The following is a 20,944-nucleotide window of genomic DNA, read 5'->3' on the forward strand; positions in this document are numbered from 1 at the left end:
TGCGGAAAAGGAAGCGTGGGTGTATATAACAACTGCGCATGTACAATTTAGTGTCACGTGTGAATTTTCTATTTTTGGATATCACCCAGTGTGTACATAAAAATTCTGGGAATTCCATACGAAAGAACGGTCTTGATTGGACTATTTAACATAAAAATAGCATTGAAACTGAAAGTGTCCGAGTTATCCGGACTGACCGAAATTTGATGGATTTACCCTACCGCTCACCCCACAATGTAGCTCTCGTAAGAGCGGACAGACGGACGGACGGAATGACGGAAAAGCGCATTCCTATAGTCCCCGAAACTGGTTTTCAACCAGTAGGGGACTAATAAAGATATTCTGGGTTTTTTTAAGTTCCCATAAACACCAAAAAAGTTTTTTTAAAATAATTTTGTATGAACTGTATTGGCTTATATTTAAAGAGAAATCAAGAAAAACTCTTATTACAGAAAAGGTAGATCGAGCAATAGATAACCATTACACCATTATCTAATGAAGCCTTCAACTTTTCATAATATTTCTTAGTTTGTCATACCTACACAATTATAGGTTATATGGCAACTTTACAGCTTTTGCTGGTGGGGGAAGACCTCAAGTGCCTGTCTGAACATTATTTCATCATGAGCGAGCACCTAGGCAGAACCAACGACCTCCATAAGCCAGTTGGATAACTTCCTCAAATGAAAGAATTCTACTACTAAGGTTATGTTTCAAACCCACATTGGTGAGGGCAAGTGACTTGATCACTCAGCCACAGAGGACCCTACATCTCTTAATAACTAGAATTCTGATTTCCAAAGGGCAAAAATGTACAGAATACATGTTTTGACACTAAAGTGTGACCTTGACCTTTAAGACACAAAGTTTTATTTAATCAAACATACCTGCCAAATAAAATGAGAGTGTTCCATGCATATCAAAATAACAGAAAGGACAATCTATGACATGACATTTGACCAATTGACGCTTTGCTTGGTTGCATTCTGTGCTTCCAAAGGATCACAAAGGTTTCAAAGGACCACTCACTTGAGCAAATGCTCTACCGACTGAGCTAACTAGCTGCCTGATTCAAGTTCTTCCCTACATGACCAAGTTTGTACCGCAATATACACCCCAACAAATTGGAAATTCGCCATCCAATTCTGCAAGCATTAAAAGACCGACAAAGCAAATATGCCATGGTCCAACGTTCGGGGCCAAATGTCACAGGGTGGGAAAAATGTGCAGTCAGTCCAGGGCTCAAACCCAGACCACACACTAACAGGGTGAGTGCTTTACTGACTGAGCTAACTGACTGCCTGACTCATATTTTCCCTAAACCTAACCATGATGAAGTAAATCAGGTTATGTGTCCTCTAATGTGTTAATCAAGATTTTTATTAATCCAATAACTGAGTTTTGAACTTGACATATATTTGTAAAATATGTCAAAAGAAATTTCTATGATTTGACCTTGTGACAGTTTTTTACACATTTGGTTTCTTAAGAGTGTTAACAAGGTTTCTCTATGATCTGACAGTGACCTAGCTTTTGACCTCAGATGACCTAATACAAAACTTATCCAATATTTTTATTAAGGACAACAATGTGACCAAGTTTCATTAAAACTGGGCAAAAATTGTGACCTCTAGAGTGTCAATTGGAAAACTGCTTGACAGTTGTGGGACACTGCCAGATTTGAGGCAATCACATTAGCTCACGTTGAGCACATTTTGACTTTGTCAAACTTACTGCAAGAGGACTCAGAAACAAGAGGGCCAAGATGGCCCTAGGTCGCTCACCTGAGAAACACACCATAAAACACCATAACAGTGTAAACATGTTTGACCTAGTGATCTCATGGAAAAAATATTCTGACCAATTATCATTAAAATTGGAGCAAAAATCTTGAGTGTAAATAAGTATTTTCTTTGATTTGACCTAGTGACCTAGTTTTTGACCACAGATGACCCATATACGAACTTGACCTAGATTTCATCAAGGCTATCATTCTGACCAAATTTCATGAAGATCAATTGCAAAATACAGCCTCTATCGCATACACAAGGTTTTTCTTTGATTTGACCTAGTGACCTAGTTTTTGACCCCAGACTACCCATATTCGAACTTGACCTAGATTTCATCAAGGCAACCATTCTGACAAAATTTCATGAAGATCAGTTGAAAAAATTTAGCCTCTATCGCATACACAAGGTTTTTCTTTGATCTGACCTAGTGACCTACTTTTTGGCCCAGATAACCCATATTCAAACTTGATCTAGACTTCATCAAGGCAATCATTCTGACCAAATTTGATGAAGATCAATTGAAAAATACAGCCTCTATCGCATACACAAGGTTTTTCTTTGATTTGGCCTAGTGACCTACTTTTTAAACCCAGATGACCCATATTCAAACCTGACCTAGATTTTATCAAGGCAATCATTCTGACCAAAATTCATGAAGATTAATTGAAAAATACAGCCTCTATCGCATACACACGGTTTTTCTTTGATTTGACCTAGTGACCTAGTTTCTGATCCCAGATGACCCGTTTTCGAACTCGGCCTAGATTTCATCAAGGTAATCATTCTGACCAAAATTCATGAAGATTAATTGAACAAGAGGGCCATGATGGCCCTATATCGCTCACCTGTTATCACTGCACTTGAGGACAAGAAGGTCCTCAGAAAAAATATCTAAGTCCAAAGGACAGTAACAACAAAGGGAAGAAATTTAACCAAAAAGAAAAAAAAAATTCTTACAAGGTAGAGATATGTCAAAATAAACCTACAAATTGGAGGTACCATCCATGTTGTACCACAGAAAAGTGGTCTCGGTTTTTCCCTATGGCCAATAATAAAAAAGTTACTAAAAATAAGCTATTTATAGTAACGTAAAAGGGAAGTAATTAAAAAAAAAATTATTGTAAGTGAAGAAAAGAAGGATCTGCCAAATAAATCTGTTGACATAAATGAAATTTCAGATCAGTATTTTCATTAGTTACGGAGATATACCCATATTAATTTGAAATAAAGGGAGGTAATATGACATAAAATCAGTCCATAGTTATCTACCCTGATTGGCTCAGTCCAACTAATGACAATAATGAAATTTCAAATAAGTACTATAAGTACTTACTGATATAAATCCATTTTGATTACAATCAGGGGAGGTAATCAGATATAAAATAACTCTGAACCTACGCTTGGATCTGATTTGTCATGGAATCCAAGAATTATTGTTGTTGAAGTTATTTTGGAAGTTTGTATCAAATAAAACCATAAATGAAGTCTCTATATGGCTGCAAAAGCCAAAATAGCCAATTTTGGACCTTTAAGGGGACATAACTCTGGAACCCATGAAGAAATCTGGCCAGTTCAAGAAAGGAACCAAGATCTTGTGGTGATACAAGTTGTGTGCAAGTTTGGTTAAAATCGAATCATAAATGAAGCTGCTATTGTGCAGACAAGGTCAAAATAGCTAATTTTGGCCCTTTTAGGGGCCATAACTCTGGAACCCATAATGGGATCTGGCCAGTTCAAGAAAGGAACTGAGATCTTATGGTGATACAAGTTGTGTGCCAGTTTGGTAAAAATCAAATCATAAATAAAGCTGCTACTGTGCAGACAAGGTCAAAATAGCTAATTTTGGCCCTTTCAGGGGCCATAACTCTGGAACCCATAATGGAATCTCGCCAGTTCAAGAAAGGAACCAAGATCTTATGGTGATACAAGTTGTAGGCCAGTTTGGTTAAAATCAAATCATAAATGAAGCTGCTATTGTGCAGACAAGGTCAAAATAGCTAATTCTGGCCCTTTCAGGGGCCATAACTCTGGAACCCATAATGGAATCTCGCCAGTTCAAGAAAGGAACCAAGATCTTATGGTGATACAAGTTGTGTGCCAGTTTGGTAAAAATCAAATCATAAATAAAGCTGCTACTGTGCAGACAAGGTCAAAATAGCTAATTTTGGCCCTTTCAGGGGCCATAACTCTGGAACCCATAATGGAATCTGGCCAGTTCAAGAAAGGAACCGAGATCTTATGGTGATACAAGTTCTGTGCAAGTTTGGTAAAAATCAAATCATAAATGAAGCTGCTATTGTGCAGACAAGGTCAAAATAGCTAATTTTGGCCCTTTCAGGGGCCATAACTCTGGAACACATAATGGGATCTGGCCAGTTCAAGAAAGGAACCGAGATCTTATGGTGATACAAGTTGTGTGCAAGTTTGGTTAAAATAAAATCATAAATGAAACCTCTATCGTGCAGACAAGAAATTGTGGACGGACGACGGACGACGGACGGACGACGGACGAAGGGCGATCACAAAAGCTCACCCTGTCACTATGTGACAGGTGAGCTAAAAATACAGCCTCTATCGCATACACAAGGTTTTTCTTTGATTTGACCTAGTGACCTAGTTTTTGACCCAAGATGACCCATTTTCAAACTCGGCCTAGATTTCATCGAAGTAATCATTCTGACCAAAATTCATGAAGATTAGTTGAAAAATACAGCCTCTAACACATACACAAGGTTTTTCTTTGATTTGACCTAGTGACCTAGTTTTTGATCCCAGATGACCCATTTTCAAATTCGGCCTAGATTTCATCAAGGTAATCATTCTGACCAAAATTCATGAAGATTAATAGAAAAATACAGCCTCTATCGCATACACAAGGTTTTTCTTTGATTTGACCTAGCGACCTAGTTTTTGACCCGAGATGACCCATTTTCGAACTCTGCCTAGATTTCATTAAGATAATCATTCTGACTAAAATTCATGAAGATCAATTGAAAAATACAGCCTCTATTGCATACACAAGGTTTTTCTTTGATTTGACCTAGTGACCTAGTTTTTGATCCCAGATGACCCATTTTCGAACTCAGCCTAGATTTCATCAAGATTATAATTCTGACCAAATTTCATGAAGATCAGTTGAAAAATACAGCCACTATCGCATACACAAGCTAAATGTTGACAGATGACACAGACAGACAGACAGACAGACGACAGACGCCGGACAGCGAGTGATCAGAAAAACTCACCTGAGCATTGCTCAGGTGAGCTAAAAATCAGTATAAAGTTATATAATCATTTAAAATTTAAAATCATATGACAAAGGGACTAATAATGGTTGTAGATTCAACAGAAATTGAAAAAAGCATAATCAAAAATTTGATACTAGCAGTTAACAATCTGTTTCTCTCACTGGCAATCCGTTTGTTTTATCTACCACCAGTTTGTCATTAAGTGATAGCACATTTACTCATAAATAAAACTGAATAAAACTTACTTGTGCAATGACTTCAATCTGGTGAAAATCACCCTTTAACCCATATTCTCTGGCAAATTTAAGGATTGTTTTTGCTCCCTTCACACATGTTTCCAGCTGTCTGTATTTTTTTAACTGGTCTAACCGCTGCTTGATTTTTCTTTCAGGGATCCTCATTGTCCTTAATTCTACCTCCATTTGTCCGTAGTTATCTTTGAATGTTTTACCTATTTGCTTCTCAAAGTCTTTAAAATTGATATCTCCTGTTACAATTAAACCAGCTATCTGTAACCACCTTTAATAAATAAATGCAATTACAGTTTCTTTTATTAAGCTGTCAAATATTTATGCTACCGATCATCATCTACAACAAAACTATAACTATTAAGATAGCTTCATTGCAACCAGAAGAAATTCAGCTAATAAAAAACATAGGGTGGGTTCTTTGCTTGATTTTAAATAACACTGATTTGAAAATATTGCTCCTCGGGTCAATTCCCATATTGGAAAAACAGCACTTTTGATGACATTTTCACACAGAAAAAGTTTAACAACGTGGATTTTGTTGAAACTTTTCATGATAATTATTGTAAATTAACCTATTTTCAATTATATGGCTAAATAAAATGTATAGGTCTTCATCAAATTTATCTATTGTTAACATTAACATTAAGAAAGACAGCTGCACTGACTGCTTAACAAATAATACACTGGATATATTAAATGCTTTCCATATAACAGCCTCCAGGCTTTATTCTAGGTTTTCTGGATAAATGACGCCACTTCTAGCTAATCGAACATGCAAAACTCATTTACCCTAATGAAAACTTAACAAAACTGTTAATAAGCAGTAATTACAGTGAAACACCGCTCGCTCGAGCATCGATGGCTCGAGCACCCGGGCTCGCTCGAGCAATTCATGTGGTCCCGGCCGATTTCCTTCTATTTTCTATGTGAAATTACCATGGCTGGGTCGAGCATCGATAACTCGATCGCTCGAGTATGACACCTGGTCCCTGGGTATTAACTTACTCTTTGTTGCTTATGGCAAACTCGAGCAGAGGTGTCAAAATTTTTCACACCATCGGCGGTCAGAATGTATCGGTTAATTTAAAATTTTCTCACATCGTGAAAATTGCATGGTCTATACCCCGACTATCTTAAATGTTTGTTTGTCGGTATATTTGATCTGATAATGAGATTAATTATTGATGAAAGGTGGAAGAAACATTTTATTGATCAAAATTGTTATTAATTATTACTTTTTTTCTGCGGGATCGAGGAGATAATTATGAGATCTTAATATGTTAATCAACAGTTGTTTGCATGCAAATAAAGGAAATAAGATAGCATTTTCATAAAATTGAGACGATAATAATGAGATCTTATTTTGGAAAAGAAAATTGCGAATTCGATTACAGTATTTCAAATAAAAAAATGTCTTAGCTGTTTCTTCACATGTGCCATTTACGATCTCTCATAAATAACGTTTGTAATACGTTTTTTTGAAAATGTCACGAGTGTGTTATTATAACGCATCACCGTTTCCTCAGCAAATGGTCTCGATGACAGTTGGTAAAACAAACTTCAATTTTCTTCGTATGTTGGTCAATGTTTGGGTCGCTCGAAACCATGGATAACTCGAGCATTTTGCTCATCCCCTTGCGACCTCGAGCGAGCGGTGTTTCACTGTACTTGTCAGTTTAATAAGTATCTCTATCATTTTTCACCAAACTACATAATGTTTAAATTGAAACTCTGTATCTCAAATTACAAGGGACCCTGCTTTCCAATAATATTTTTGAGATAACTTAAATTAACCTTACAAACTGAGGATTGGTACAGGCATGATTTTCTGAACATATTAAAGAAAATTCCTATACAGTCATGTTTATTTAAATATGAAACTTTGCTTTCAAAGTGAAACAAGAGCTCATAGTATTTAAAGCTTTATAATGCTTTTAGTTTTATTTTAAAATACAGATTTTAATATTCCATATATATTGTATCTGCAACAGCATTTCCAAAACAAGTTTATCCAAGGATAGCAAGACAATAGGTAACAAGAGTGCCAGAATGTCACAATATACGCCCGTCACAGCAAATTTCTTTACACTAGCACCTGTATTTGCAAATGGAATTTTAATTTTGTAGTTGTTTACAATGTTTTGTTTAGAAATTATTGTAATTTGTGTATTTTTCTAAGTCCACAAAAAAAATCCTTACCAGGTAGAGATACCTTAAAATACACCCAAAAGTTGAAAGTAATATCAATGTTGTACCACAGAAAAGTGGTCTTGATTTTTCCCTATGGTCAATTATAAAAAAGTTACAATGTAAGTTATTTATAGTAACAACTAAGGGAAGTTAATCTTTAAAGAGAAAAAAAAAATCAAAAAAAAACAAGTCCATATAAAAATCCTTACCAGGTAGTAATGAAAAAGTTACAATATAAGCTATTTATAGTAACAACAAAGGGAAGTAATTCAAAAGAAGGGACGAGTGCATGACACTCTGTCTCATGATGGTGTACAATTGTGTCAAGTTACATCAAAATCCCTCCATGCATGAAGAAGAAATGCTCCTGACAAAGTCATTCTTGTATCTGACCTTTGGCCTCTAAGTGTGACCTTGACCTTAGATCTAGGGACCTGGTTCTTGCGCATGACACTCCATCTCATGCTTGTGAATAATTGTGCCAAGCTACATCAAAGTCCTTTAATGCATGAAGAAGATATGCTCCGGACAAAGTTTTCATTCTTGTATCCTTTGACCTCTAAGTGTGACCTTGACCTTACACCTAGGGACCTGGTTCTTGCGCATGACACTCCCTCTCATGATGGTGAACAATTGTGCCAAGTTACATCAAAATTCTTCCATGCATGAAGAAGATATGCTCCAGACAAAGTCATTCTTGAATTTTTCATTCTTGTATCCTTTGACCTCTAAGTGTGACCTTGACCTTAGACCTAGGGACCTGGTTCTTTAGCATGACACTCCGTCTCATAATGGTGAACAACTGTGCCAAGTTTCATCAAAATCCCTCCACGCATGTAGAAGATATGCTCCGGACAAAGTCTGTGGATGCCGCCCGCCCGCCCATCCGCCCGCCAGGGGCGTTCCCATAATACGTCCCGTTTTTCAAACGGGCATATAAAAATAAAGCAAACAAACAACCTCTTCAAAAATAGTATTTTAAATATTTAGCCACACCATCAATAATACATGCAAAGAGTCTTACATCGTTCTAACTGGTTGCCACACCCTCTTTGAGACATCTTCTAATGTTGTACACTGGTTTCTCAGTTCACGGCAGCAATCTCCCCATAAAGAAAAGAAAACACTGCTTTCATTGCACTTTTGAAGTTCTGGAAGCATTTCTAAAACAGGCTGTGAAACATCAAAGGCACACAGCTTTGGCTGGAAATTTTCAATGTTTTCAACTTTCTTGACAACAGCTGGTACACAGAAATCACTCACTTTACAAGCTTTTGCTCCATTTCCTGTCTTCTTGAGAACATCATCAACTTCCGTTCTATCAACTAAAATGCATAAGGAACAGAATTTACACAACTTGTGGCAACTTGTTGAAGTTGTTTGCACTATTAGTGATGTTGTAATTGTGAAATGTTTTGTTGTCCATTTGATATAAATAATATAAATTCCCTTCTACATAATACTTTTTAACAAGTATAAAATTGGGCAGAACCTTGCTCAGTAATGTAATGGCATCACTTACACTTATGAAAGGGTTATAATCAAGCTAAAAATACATTCCTAATACTATAAAACTACTACAGTACTAGTATTTCCTTTTACAAAACCTGAAACTTTTAGCCATGAAGATATGACTATTTCCCAAGCTAAGATATTTCAAGACATCATTTATTGTTTGCTTCCACACTTCTCATCAATGAAGTTACAAGCTTTTAACTTTGAACAGATAAGATACATAACTTTTCTCTTTGACATATATTTCATTTCCTTAGAGCTGCGATGTCAATTAAACACAAATTGTTCCCTTACCATTTTCAAGATGCTGACAAAGTGATGTCAAAACAGTCATCTGCTCAGCTTGAATATGGAAAGCCTGCATTTCCTTCTGTCGCACTTGTAAAACTTTTGGAATATAGCCAGCTGGCAATTCTTTTTCAGAATAAACAAGCTGAGCAAGTTCTTCAAACTTCTTGTCCTTTGTAGAAAGCAGGTTCAAATCGGACAGAGTAATGTTCCCGTCACAAATCAGCTGAAATCTGTTTTCGATAAGTGTAACAACCTGAACAATTCTTCCCACACAAACCTCATCTAAGAGTTTCTTCTTTTCTTGATCTTTTCCTTTAAAAAAAAACAAGTTTTTCTGGTTGATAAAACATCAATAATGTAAAAGTTTATATTTATTTAATACTGGTGGTTTTCGAAGTTCGAATGCTGTAGGCCCAAGCCATAACCAGTTAACAAAGAGGAACCACTTTCAGACTCTAGGTCACTGTGAGTTTGACCTTTGACCTTCTGACCTCCAAAACATTAGGTGTCAGTTACTGACTGCAGGCAATAATCCTATTTAACCTCTGTTATCAGTCATTCAGAATGGGGAAATAACTTTACTTCATATAATGAATAGACAAATATTTTGTTGCAGTCTAAAAAGGAGGACTAAGAAACTGATTTATTTTCATTTTCTACACACTACTAATATAACAACACCTATCACTAATGGTGATGCATAACCCCCAGACAGCAGCTTATTGTCAGAGGAACAGGGGTATTGAAAATATGATACATTGCATTTGTATATTGTACAGGGTGAAAATGTACAAAGATGCACAAAAAATGATGTGCAAAACTGTATAACATCTCCAAATTTCATTGTTGTACCTTAAAAAGAAGAAAGTAGGTCAGCAGGTAAAAATCAAGGTCACTGAAATTCAGTTTTGAGATGTGTGTTCAAAACTGTACAAGTGGTCCAAATTTTATGGCAATAAAGATGAAAGTAGGTCAGTAGGTCAAGGTCATGGTCAAGGAACCATGTAATCACTAAGGGTCATCAACTAGTTATACTTAACAGCATATGAAATATGTTAAACAAGAGCTGTCTCCATAGGATGACACATGCCCCCGATGGCACTTTGAATGAATAGTTATGGCCGATGTTAGAGTTTAGGACCTTTGACCTACAGAGCTGGGTCTTGCGCATGACACGTCATCTTACTGTGTCACACATTCATGCCTAGTTATTTTAAAATCCATGCATGAATGACAATGATATGGACTGGACTATCATGAAAAATGACCTTTAATGTCTAAGTGTGACCTTGACCTTTGAGCTACGGACCTGGGTCTTGCGCGCGAAACGTCGTCTTACTGTGGTACACATTCATGCCAAGTTATTTGAAAATCCATCCATGGATGACAAAGATATGGTCCGGACACGCCCATCAATGCACTATCCTTTAACGTCTAAGTGTGACCTCGACCTTTGAGCTACGGACCTGGGTCTTGCGCGCGACACGTCGTCTTACTGTGGTACACATTCATGCCAAGTTATTTGAAAATCCATCCATCGATGACAAAGATATGGACCGGACACGAAAATTGCGGACAGACTGACAGACCGACAGACTGACAGACTGACAGACGGACAGACGGTTCAAAAACTATATGCCTCCCTTTGGGGGGCATAAAAATTATTGAAGTTTTTTCCAATGTAACTCTATTCATATTTGAAACAAATAAAGGACCATAACTTTGTGAAAAATCATTCAAATGGAACTGCTTCGCACATGCACGACTACACTTGGTACCAATGATAATAATATCAAGGTTTGATAAAAGTCTGGCATACAATGACTGAGAATTAGCGCCATATACATATGAAGGAAAAATTTATAAAGGGCCATAACTATGTGAAATATCATTCAAATAGAACGTGCTTTGCACATGCACAACTTGACTTGGTACCAATGATAATTACAAGGACTGATAAAAGTCTGGCATATAAGGACTGACAAATAGTGCGGACAAATTTTTCCATATACATATGAAGAAAAAATTAGTAAAGGGCCATAACTAAGTGAAAAATCATCCAAATGGAACCTGCTTCGCATATGCACAACTAGGCTTGGTACTGGTAATAGTGACAAGATTTTGATGGAAATCTTGCAAATAACTGCTGAGAAATAACGCAGACAAATTCCGTCTACAGGCGGTCAGACGGAGCGAAATCCAGTATCTGGGGGTAAAATTATTGGGAGTGAATATTTAATGATTAGCAAGCAAACTGAAAGTGAACTGAAAACTTTTACTATGAGGGCCCTGAAGACCCTGTATTGCTAACCTGATCTACCCAAAATAACCTACAATTTGACCTACATTTCCTTGAGGCTAACATTCTGGCCATGTTTAATTTAAATCAGGCTGATAATTAACCAAGTTTTTCAATTATTTGACCTAGTGACATAGTTTTTAACCTGAAGCTTCCCAAATCTGAACTTGACTAATATTTTCGTACACACAAACATTCTGACATTTTGTAATCAAGTTGAAAGAGTGACCTCTACAGTGTTAACGAAGTTTTTCTATGATCTGATCTAATGACATAGTTTTATCCCATGTGACCCAGTTACAAATTTGTCCTAGATTTTAAACAGACAAAATTCCAACAAAGTCTCTTGAAGATCAGATAAGAAATGCATACTTTTCATTGTTAAAAATGTCTTTCCATGATTTGACCTAGTGTCCTTGTGACATAGTTTTTGACTCAGATTAAAGTTTCAATCCTGACCTAGATTTCATAGAGAAAATCATTCTTTTAAGAGGATAAAATAGAAAATGTGGCCTCTAGAGTGTCAAGAATGTGTTTCTATGATTCCACCCAGTGACCTAGTTTTTGGTCAAGTAACCTGATTTTGAACTTGACCTAGATTTCATAGACAAACATTCTGACAAAGAATTATGATGAGCGAAAGGAAAATGTGGTATCGAAAGTATTAACAAGGTTTTTCTATGATTTGATCTACTGACCTACTTAAAGACATCAGGTAGCCCAGTTGTGAATCTGACATATATGTCAAATAAACATTCTGACAGAGTTTTACAAAGATCAAATAGTAAATATGGCCTCTAGAGTGTGAAAGTGTTTTTCTAGATTTGACCAAGTGACCTAGTTTAAGACCTTGGGTAACCAAGTTTTGAACTTGACCTTGATTTTATAGTGACAAATATTCTGACAATAATTTATGATGATCAAGTAGAAAATGTGGCCTCTAGAGTGTAATCAAGGTCTTTCTATGATCTGAGCTAGTGACCTAGTTTTTAATTTCAGGTAATCCAGTTTTGTACCTGACCTAGACTTCAAAGAGATAAACATTCTGCCATTAAGCTTTAGACAGATAAAACAGAAAATGTGGCCTCTATAATGTTAACAAGGTTTTGATGTGATTTGTCCTAGTGACCCAGTTTTTAATCTCAGGTAACCAAATTTTGAACATGTCCTAGGATTCGTAACGTTAAACATTCTGACAAAGTTTCATAAAGATAAGGTAGAAAATGTGGTCTATAGAATGTTAATAAGATTTTCCTATTAATTAATCCACATGAAATAACCTAGTTTTTGACCCCAGATGATCCAGTAAAAATTTGTCTGAGATTTTATAGAGGGAAACATTCCAATCAAGTTTCTTTAAGATTGGACCAAAATTGTGACCTATCGAGTGTGCACAGTCAAACTGGTGATGAGAGACACAGGGTGATCACAATAGCTCGCAGGTCAGCTAAAATGACTGACATTCCTCCTAAATAACACTAGCAAAACATACAAAGACTTTACAAAAACATTTTAAGTTGAAAACCTAGCATAATTGTGTAGAATTAAGTTGCAGTTATGGAATCTGGCTCAGTCATCATTTTAAGATGCCAAAGTCTTACGACGACTTCGAAAGTACTCAGTACAATGGTTTCAGAGAAACATGCTTACATGTGAAACCATCACCAACATTCCCAAGTTAAAATGAGGCACGATTTTGACAAAATGAAAGAAACAGTTATGAAACCTCACAAGTCAGGCAATATCCTGTAAGACTAAAAACATTTGTAAATTAAATTCATTTGGTCAAGTAGTTTCTATGAAACATGTTATAAGCAAAACTCGCATTGAATTTTTATCTATCTTTGACAAAATAAAAGCTAGATTTATTTAACTTGCCCTATTAGGTCATATCAACATGACACAAACATGTGTGGAGTTTTTAAGCATTCTGCCAAGAATTTTTTGAGAAACTTGTGTACATGCAAAACTTTAACTAAACTTTCTAAGTCAAAAAGGGGCATAAGTTTGATGAAATAAAAACTATAGTTAGTTGTCAAGTAAGGAAATCTTATGATGCTGAAGACATGTGTGGACAGCATTTGGCTTAGTCGGTTTGGAGAAACCGGTTTACATGCAAATCTTTTGTAACATATATGCACATGCCAACAATAGGGTGAAAACAAAAGCTCTAGTATTTGAAAAATTTCAAAAAGTAGGATTCTGGTGGCCATCATAGGTTCCTCCTCATGCTGGGCATGTTTTTGTACGAAATGATCAAGTTACTTACTGTAAATTTTGAGATAGTGCGTCAGGGGAGCCCAATTAATTGTATGGATTAAAATTGTTTCTTCTTCTGCATTTCGATTGACAGCTTTTTCCCACTCTGTGTTGAACATCTGTGTCAGTAGTCTACCAAATCTTTGCATTTGGTGTTCTGAAAATTTTACATAGTCCACAGCATATCCTTGGGTGATTGCCTAAAAAAAGATATCAAAACAACTTGCAAACAAGAGATTTTTGAAAATATTGCAAGCCCCCCATGATGGAATGTCACATTTTCAGTCCCATGATCACTATGACCTTGCACTACTAACCCCAAAAACATAGGTGATTATCTATATGACAAGTCCAAGTGGTTCTCAAGCTATTGAGTGGAAACGTTTTTCAAGGTTCAAGCCCCTTTAACTTTGATGCTTGATTTACTGACCTCAAAAACATTTGGTGTCATCTATTAGATAAGCCCAAGAATGCTATGAAATTTGAAGGTTCTGGGTGAAGTGGTTCTCAAGTTACTGTGCATAGATAATTTCCAATGTTCCTGAGACCTTGACCTTTGACCCACTGACCCTTAAAACATTAAGGGTCATCTACTATACAAGCCAAATCATGCAATCAAGTTTAAAGGTTCTAGGTCAGAGTTCTCAAGTTATTGAGTGGAAACCATTTTGAAGGATCAGGCCCCTGTGACCCTGACCTTTGACCTATGGATCCCAAAAACAATAGTGTACATCTACTTCATAAGTCCAATCATGCTATTAAAATTGAAGGTTCTGGATCAGGTGAGCTAAAAACAAGTGCATGGATGACGTCAACTTTGCACAGGCTATTACGTCAATGAATTTATAATGTCGTCTGACGTTTTCCCACTCAAAAACGTATTTAATTTCCGAATTTTAGCATATTAAAGTTTATTAAGTATATCAACAAAATTACGGGCGGGCCCAATCAACATTCCTTGGGTTGTTTAGTTACTATAACTATTGCAAATTTGTTTTGTATATTTTCTACACATATTCACAATATAAAAACCTCGCGCTGTATAAAATTTCAGTACAATCAGATGATATTGTCAAAATTTAGAGCGGTCGTTCGGGAATTAAATGAACAACCCTCGTAAGCATGCTGAGAACCATTAAAAAAAACTCTCTATATATGAAGTTGATACTAGGGCTACCACAATAGCTCTAGTAACTTGCATCATACTGAGCTAAAAAGCAGTCAGGAAAAGCATTCTTTTTATATAAAATCTGTTTCTTTCTGCCTCAACATAAATGTGACCCTGACTTTAACCCTAATGATATATTAAATATGAAGAGTTATCTACTGACCACAGGAAAACCATCCTACGAAGTCTGAAGACAGTTGGCCCAAGGGCCCTTTTTTTCAATGTCAAGATCAATGTGTCCTTGATCTACTGATCTATTGAATAAATATATGGGGGCATAAAAAGCATTTAACTTTGATAACATTTAATTTTGAAACAGGTGGGAAAATATGAAAAACAATGTAAGAAATCAACATATTATAGGGAAGTACTTCTAAGAAAATACACCAACAATTTTTTTAAAATGGGTAAATATGACACATGAGCATATATTAAAATATTTTACAGACTGGACAGGAAAAGATCAATGTTGACTTTTGACCTTCAAGAGTAACATTGACCATTGAGCTAGTGGGCTGGGTATTGCATATGACATATTGTCTCATTATGGGGAACATTTGTGTCAAGTACTAGTAATATTAAGATCCCTTAATGGATCCAGAGTTACTGACCATTTAGGAAAACAACTCTATTGACCTTTGACATCCAAATGTGACCTTGACCTTTAAGCTAGGGGTCTTGGTGTTGCGCATGACATGTTGTCTTTTTATGGGGTAAATTTGTGCCAAGTAATATTGAAATCCCTATAAGGATTGTCCAGTTAAACAACAGACAGGAAAAATCCCTGTTGACCATTGACCTCCAAATGTGATCTTGACCTTTGAGCTAAGGGTCTTGGTGTTGTCTTATTATGGGGTACATTTGGCCAAGTAATATTAAAATCTCTAAGGATTTTTTGTTAAACAACGGACAAGAAAAAATCCCTGTTGGCCTTTGACCTCAAAGTGTGACCTTGACATCTGAGTTAAGGTTCCAGGTTTTGCCCATGTCACATCTCGTCATCCTGAGATATATTTGTGGCAACTAATATTTAAATCCTGTTTTGTATGACAAAGTTCTGGACCAGACAGGAACAAGAGCTGTCACTAATGGTGACAAATGCCCCTGCAGCACCTTGACCTTTGACCTGGTGACCCCAAAGTCAGTAGGGGTGGTGTACTCAATAAGTACTATCAGCATGTGAAGTTTGAAGGTCCTGGGTGAAGTGGTTCGCATGTAAAGTGCCTTCATGCAAAAAGTTAACGTTGGCCCCTTTGACCTTGACCTTTGACCTGGTGATCTTAAAGTCAGTAGGGTTGGTGTACTCATAAAGTACTATCAGCATGTAAAGTTTGAAGATCCTGGGTGAAGTGGTGTGCAAGTAAAGTGCCTTCATGCAAAAAGTTAATGTTGACCCCTGTGACCTTGATCTTTGACCTGGTGACCCCAATGTCAGTAAGAGTGGTGTACTCAATAAGTACTATCAGCATGTGAAGTTTGAAGGTCCTGGGTGCAGTGGTTCGCGAGTAAAGTGCCTTCATGCAAAAAGTTAACGTTGGCCCCTGTGACCTTGACCTTTGACCTGGTGACCTAAAGTCAGTACGGGTGGTGTACTCAATAAGTACTATCAGCATGTGAAATTTGAAGGTCCTGGCTGCAGTTGTTCGCGAGTATAGTGCCTTCATGCAAAAAGTTAACGTTGGCCCCTGTGACCTTGACCTTTGACCTGGTGACCCCAAAGTCAGTAGGGGTGATGTACTCAATAAGTACTATCAGCATGTGAAGTTTGAAGGTCCTGGGTGCTGTGGTTCGCGAGTAAAGTGCCTTCATGCAAAAAGTTAACGTTGTGACGAACCAACTAACTAACTAACGAACTAACGGACGGACAGTTGAAAACTAATATGCCTCCCTTCGGGGGCATAAAAAAGCCCTATCAACCTTTGATCTCCAAGTGTGAAGCTGATCTTTGAGCTATGGTTCTGGGTCTTGCCCATGACACTAAGTCTGATTATAGGGAACATTTATGCCAAGAAAATTTATGTATTCATTTGATGGACGACAGAATTCTGGATGGGACATGAAACAGACCCTGTTCATGCCATGTCAATATTTGACTGCAAAGTGTGACCTTGACCTACAATCCAGGGGTCTGAAAGTTGTGCATGACACATCATCTTACAATAGGGAACATTTGTGCCAAGTAATATTAAAATCCCTTCATAGATTATTGAGTTAGACCAGACTGGAAAGAAACCCTGTTGACCTTTGACCTCCAAGCGGACCTTGACCTTTTAGCTAGGGGTCTGCGTATTGCACATGACATATTGTCTTATTATGGGGAATATTTACGTCAAGTAATATTAAACTCCTTTAACGGATAACAGAGTTACGGACCAGACAGGAAAAAAGAGCCTATTGACCTTCCACATCTGACTAAGACCCAGACCTTTGAGTTTGGGATAAGGGTGTTGCCTAAGACATGCTGTCTCATTATGGGAAACATAACGTGCTAAGTAATATCAAAATTCCTTATTGGATGACAGAGTTACAGTAAAAAAAACTATAATCGAGGGCTTTGTGCAAAACTATTGTAAATGTATATAAATAAAGAACAAGATACAATAGTTTTGCGCCAAGCCCTCGTATTGACCTTTGACCTCCAAGTGTGACCTTGACCTTTTATCTAAGGGTTCAGAATTTATTATCATTATTATTATTATTATACCAGATTTATATAGCGCCCTTTTCATGATCAATTTCACGTTCAAAGGCTCTTTACATAGTTCAAATGAGCCACACAGGGCGCATAATTCATCCTCTACTAGTACAGACACAGAGCGATCTGACCAGAGGGACAGAGTGAGACAAAGCCCCCACGACAGAGAGATCAGAAATCATATACAGGCTTGTCCGGCTAACTTAGCCTAATTCGTTGCATATAGCTTGGTTCTTTAACGTGCCCACTGTATAGCACTGATACACGCAAGGATTGCCTGGGTTCCTGACCAGTACACCTCTAGTTGGGTGGGAAACACTGACAAGAGGACCATGATGGTCCTGAATAGCTCACCTGTCCCCACATGAACTGAGAATGACGTCGTTTATTCTGACCAATATTCATAAAGATCCACTGAAAAATATGGCCTCTAGAGAGGTCACAAGGTATTTCTATTATTTGACATAATGACCAAGTTTTTGAAGGTATGTGACCCAGTTTTGTACTTGACCTAGATATTATCAAGGTGAACATTCTCATCAATTTTCATGAAGATCTCATGAAAAATATGGCCTCCAGAGAGGTCACAAGGTTTTTCTATTTTTAGACCTAGTGACCTAGTTTTTGATCACAGTTGACCCGGTTTCAAACTTGACCTAGATATCATCAAGATGAGCATTCAGACCAACTTTCATACAGATCCCATGAAAAATATGGCTTCTAGTGTGGTCACAAGGTTTTTCTATTATCTGACCTAGTGACCTAGTTTTTGACAGCACGTGACCCAGTTTTGAATTTGACCTAGATATCATCAAGATGAACATTCTAACCAATTTTCATGCAGATCCCATGAAAAATATGACCTCTAAAGAGGTCACAAGGTTTTTCTATTATTTGACCTAATGACCTAGTTTTGGACTGCACGTGACCCAGTTTCAAACTTAAACTAGATATCATCCAGTTGAACATTCTGACCAATTTTCATGCAGATCCCATGAAAAATATGGCCTCTACAGAGGTCACAAGGTTTTTCTATTATTTGAACTACTGACCTAGTTTGTGACTGCACGTGACCCAGTTTCGAACTTTAACTAGATATCATCAAGATGAACATTGAGACCAATTTTCATGAAGATCCCATGAAAAATATGGCCTCTAGAGAGGTCACAAGGTTTTTCTATTTTTAGACCTACTGACCTAGTTTTTGACGGCACATGACCCAGTTTCAAATTTTAACTTGATATCATCAAGATGATAATTCTGACTAAATTTCATGAAGCTCTCATGAAAAATATGGCCTCTAGAGAGGTCAAAAGGTTTTTTCATTATTTGACCTACTGACCTAGTTTTTGAGGACACATGACCCACTTTCAAACTTGATCTAGATATCATCAAGGTGAACATTCTGACCAATTTTTATGAAGATTCATTCACAAGTATGGCCTCTAAAGAGGTCACAAGGTTTTTCTATTTTTAGACCTACTGACCTAGTTTTTAATGGCACATGACCCAGTTTCAAACTTGACCTAGATATCACCAAGATGAACATTCTGACCAACTTTCATACAGATCCCATGAAAAATATAGCCTTTAGAGAGGTCACAAGGTTTTTCTATTATTTGACCTACTAACCTACTTTTTGAGGACACGTGACCCACTTTTGAACTTGACCTAGATATCATCAAGGTGAACATTGAGACCAATTTTTATGAAGATCCATTTACAAGTATGGCCTCTAGAGAGGTCACAAAGTTTTTCTATTTTTAGACCTACTGACCTAGTTTTTGACCGCACATGACCCAGTTTCGAACTTGACCTAGATATCATCAAGATGAACATTCAGACCAACTTTCATACAGATCCCATGAAAAATATGGCCTTTAGAGAGGTCACAAGGTTTTTCTATTATTTGACCTACTGACCTAGTTTTTGATGGCACGTGACCCAGTTTCGAACTTGACCTAGATATCATCAAGGTGAACATTCTGACCAATTTTCATGAAGATCTTGTGAAATATATGGCCTCTAGAGAGGTCACAAGGTTTTTCTATTTTTAGACCTACTGACCTAGTTTTTGACCGCACGTAACCCAGTTTCGAACTTGACCTAGATATCATCAAGGTGAACATTCTGACCAATTTTCATAAAGATCCCATGAAAAATGTGACCTCTAGAGTGGCCACAAGCAAAAGTTTACGCACGCACGCACGGACGCACGCACGCACGGACGACGGACGCTGCGTGATCACAAAAGCTCACCTTGTCACTTTGTGACAGGTGAGCTAAAAAGCGTTTCTGAAAATTCCCGAGCAGCTGCCGGGTATCGAACCCCCGACCTCAGGATTGGAAGGCCAGTGTGCAAACCACTGAGCTATCCGTCCATCTTATGCTAGACACATCGTTTTATCCTGTAAAATATTTGTGACAACTAATATTTTAATCCTGTTTTGCACAACAAAGTTATGGACTGAACAAAAGAAGTGTGATGCTGACCTTTGAGCTGGGGTTCTGGGTCTTGTGCATGACACACCATCTAGCTGATTATGGGAAACATTTATTCCAAGTAACACTGCAATCCCTTGATGGATGGTGGAGTTCTGTCCCCAATTTCACGTGCTATTGCTTAAGTTATTGTTATTTAAGGTATTAGACCCGTAATAGAGTACCTCTTTTTGAAGAGTATTCAATTCCTACCATAAACCTACTTTAACTGAAAATTTTCAAGAGGGGGTGGCGGGGGGGGAGTAGGTTCAAGCCCCACTGTAACCAATATTTTCCTTTTTTTTCTTGTAAGTTTTTACTTTTTTCAAGACTTATTATTGATTTCTTGTAGAAGTGGAAATTTTTCATTTGATAAGTGATTTCTTGCTGTTCAAAGTGGATTTACCTCTGAAACAGAAGGGGCAGAGTTAGACATCTTTAAAAATACAGAGTTACATGCAGTAAAATTTCTCTATTTTGTCTTTACTCTTTAGACTACATATTGTGGAAGAAATGTAGGTAGGTTTTACTTCTGCCCCAAGGTTATTTTTAAATGAAGTGAGCAAAATTTAAAACAGTCCCACAGGACTCGACCTTAATTTTTCAATGTTGGAGTTAGAATTCTGTCTCATTAAATCTGTTTACTTGAGGCACCCTAGAAAAAATGATACTGACAGATTTATTTTGTGTTTTATTATTGTTTAGCAATATAGTAAAGGCAATTTATGAAAATAGGGGAAAAAATTCGCAAAGAATT

The 20,944-nt window shown here is 37.0% G+C and overlaps 1 protein-coding gene across 1 annotated transcript in view; it reads right to left on the reverse strand.

Moving 5' to 3' along the window:
* LOC128553235 (E3 ubiquitin-protein ligase rnf213-alpha-like) overlaps positions 1-14,043 on the reverse strand; it is a gene marked incomplete at both ends in the record, with an annotated part of 54,287 nt that extends 40,244 nt beyond the window's left edge. The window contains 4 exon segments of the mRNA XM_053534360.1: positions 5,284-5,557; positions 8,504-8,804; positions 9,289-9,597; positions 13,854-14,043. Coding sequence (XP_053390335.1) covers positions 5,284-5,557; positions 8,504-8,804; positions 9,289-9,597; positions 13,854-14,043 — 1,074 coding nt within the window.
* Between the last annotated feature and the right edge of the window lie 6,901 nt (positions 14,044-20,944).

The sequence above is a fragment of the Mercenaria mercenaria genome, unplaced genomic scaffold (genome assembly GCF_021730395.1).
Source record: "Mercenaria mercenaria strain notata unplaced genomic scaffold, MADL_Memer_1 contig_3615, whole genome shotgun sequence".
Classification (NCBI taxonomy): domain Eukaryota; kingdom Metazoa; phylum Mollusca; class Bivalvia; order Venerida; family Veneridae; genus Mercenaria; species Mercenaria mercenaria.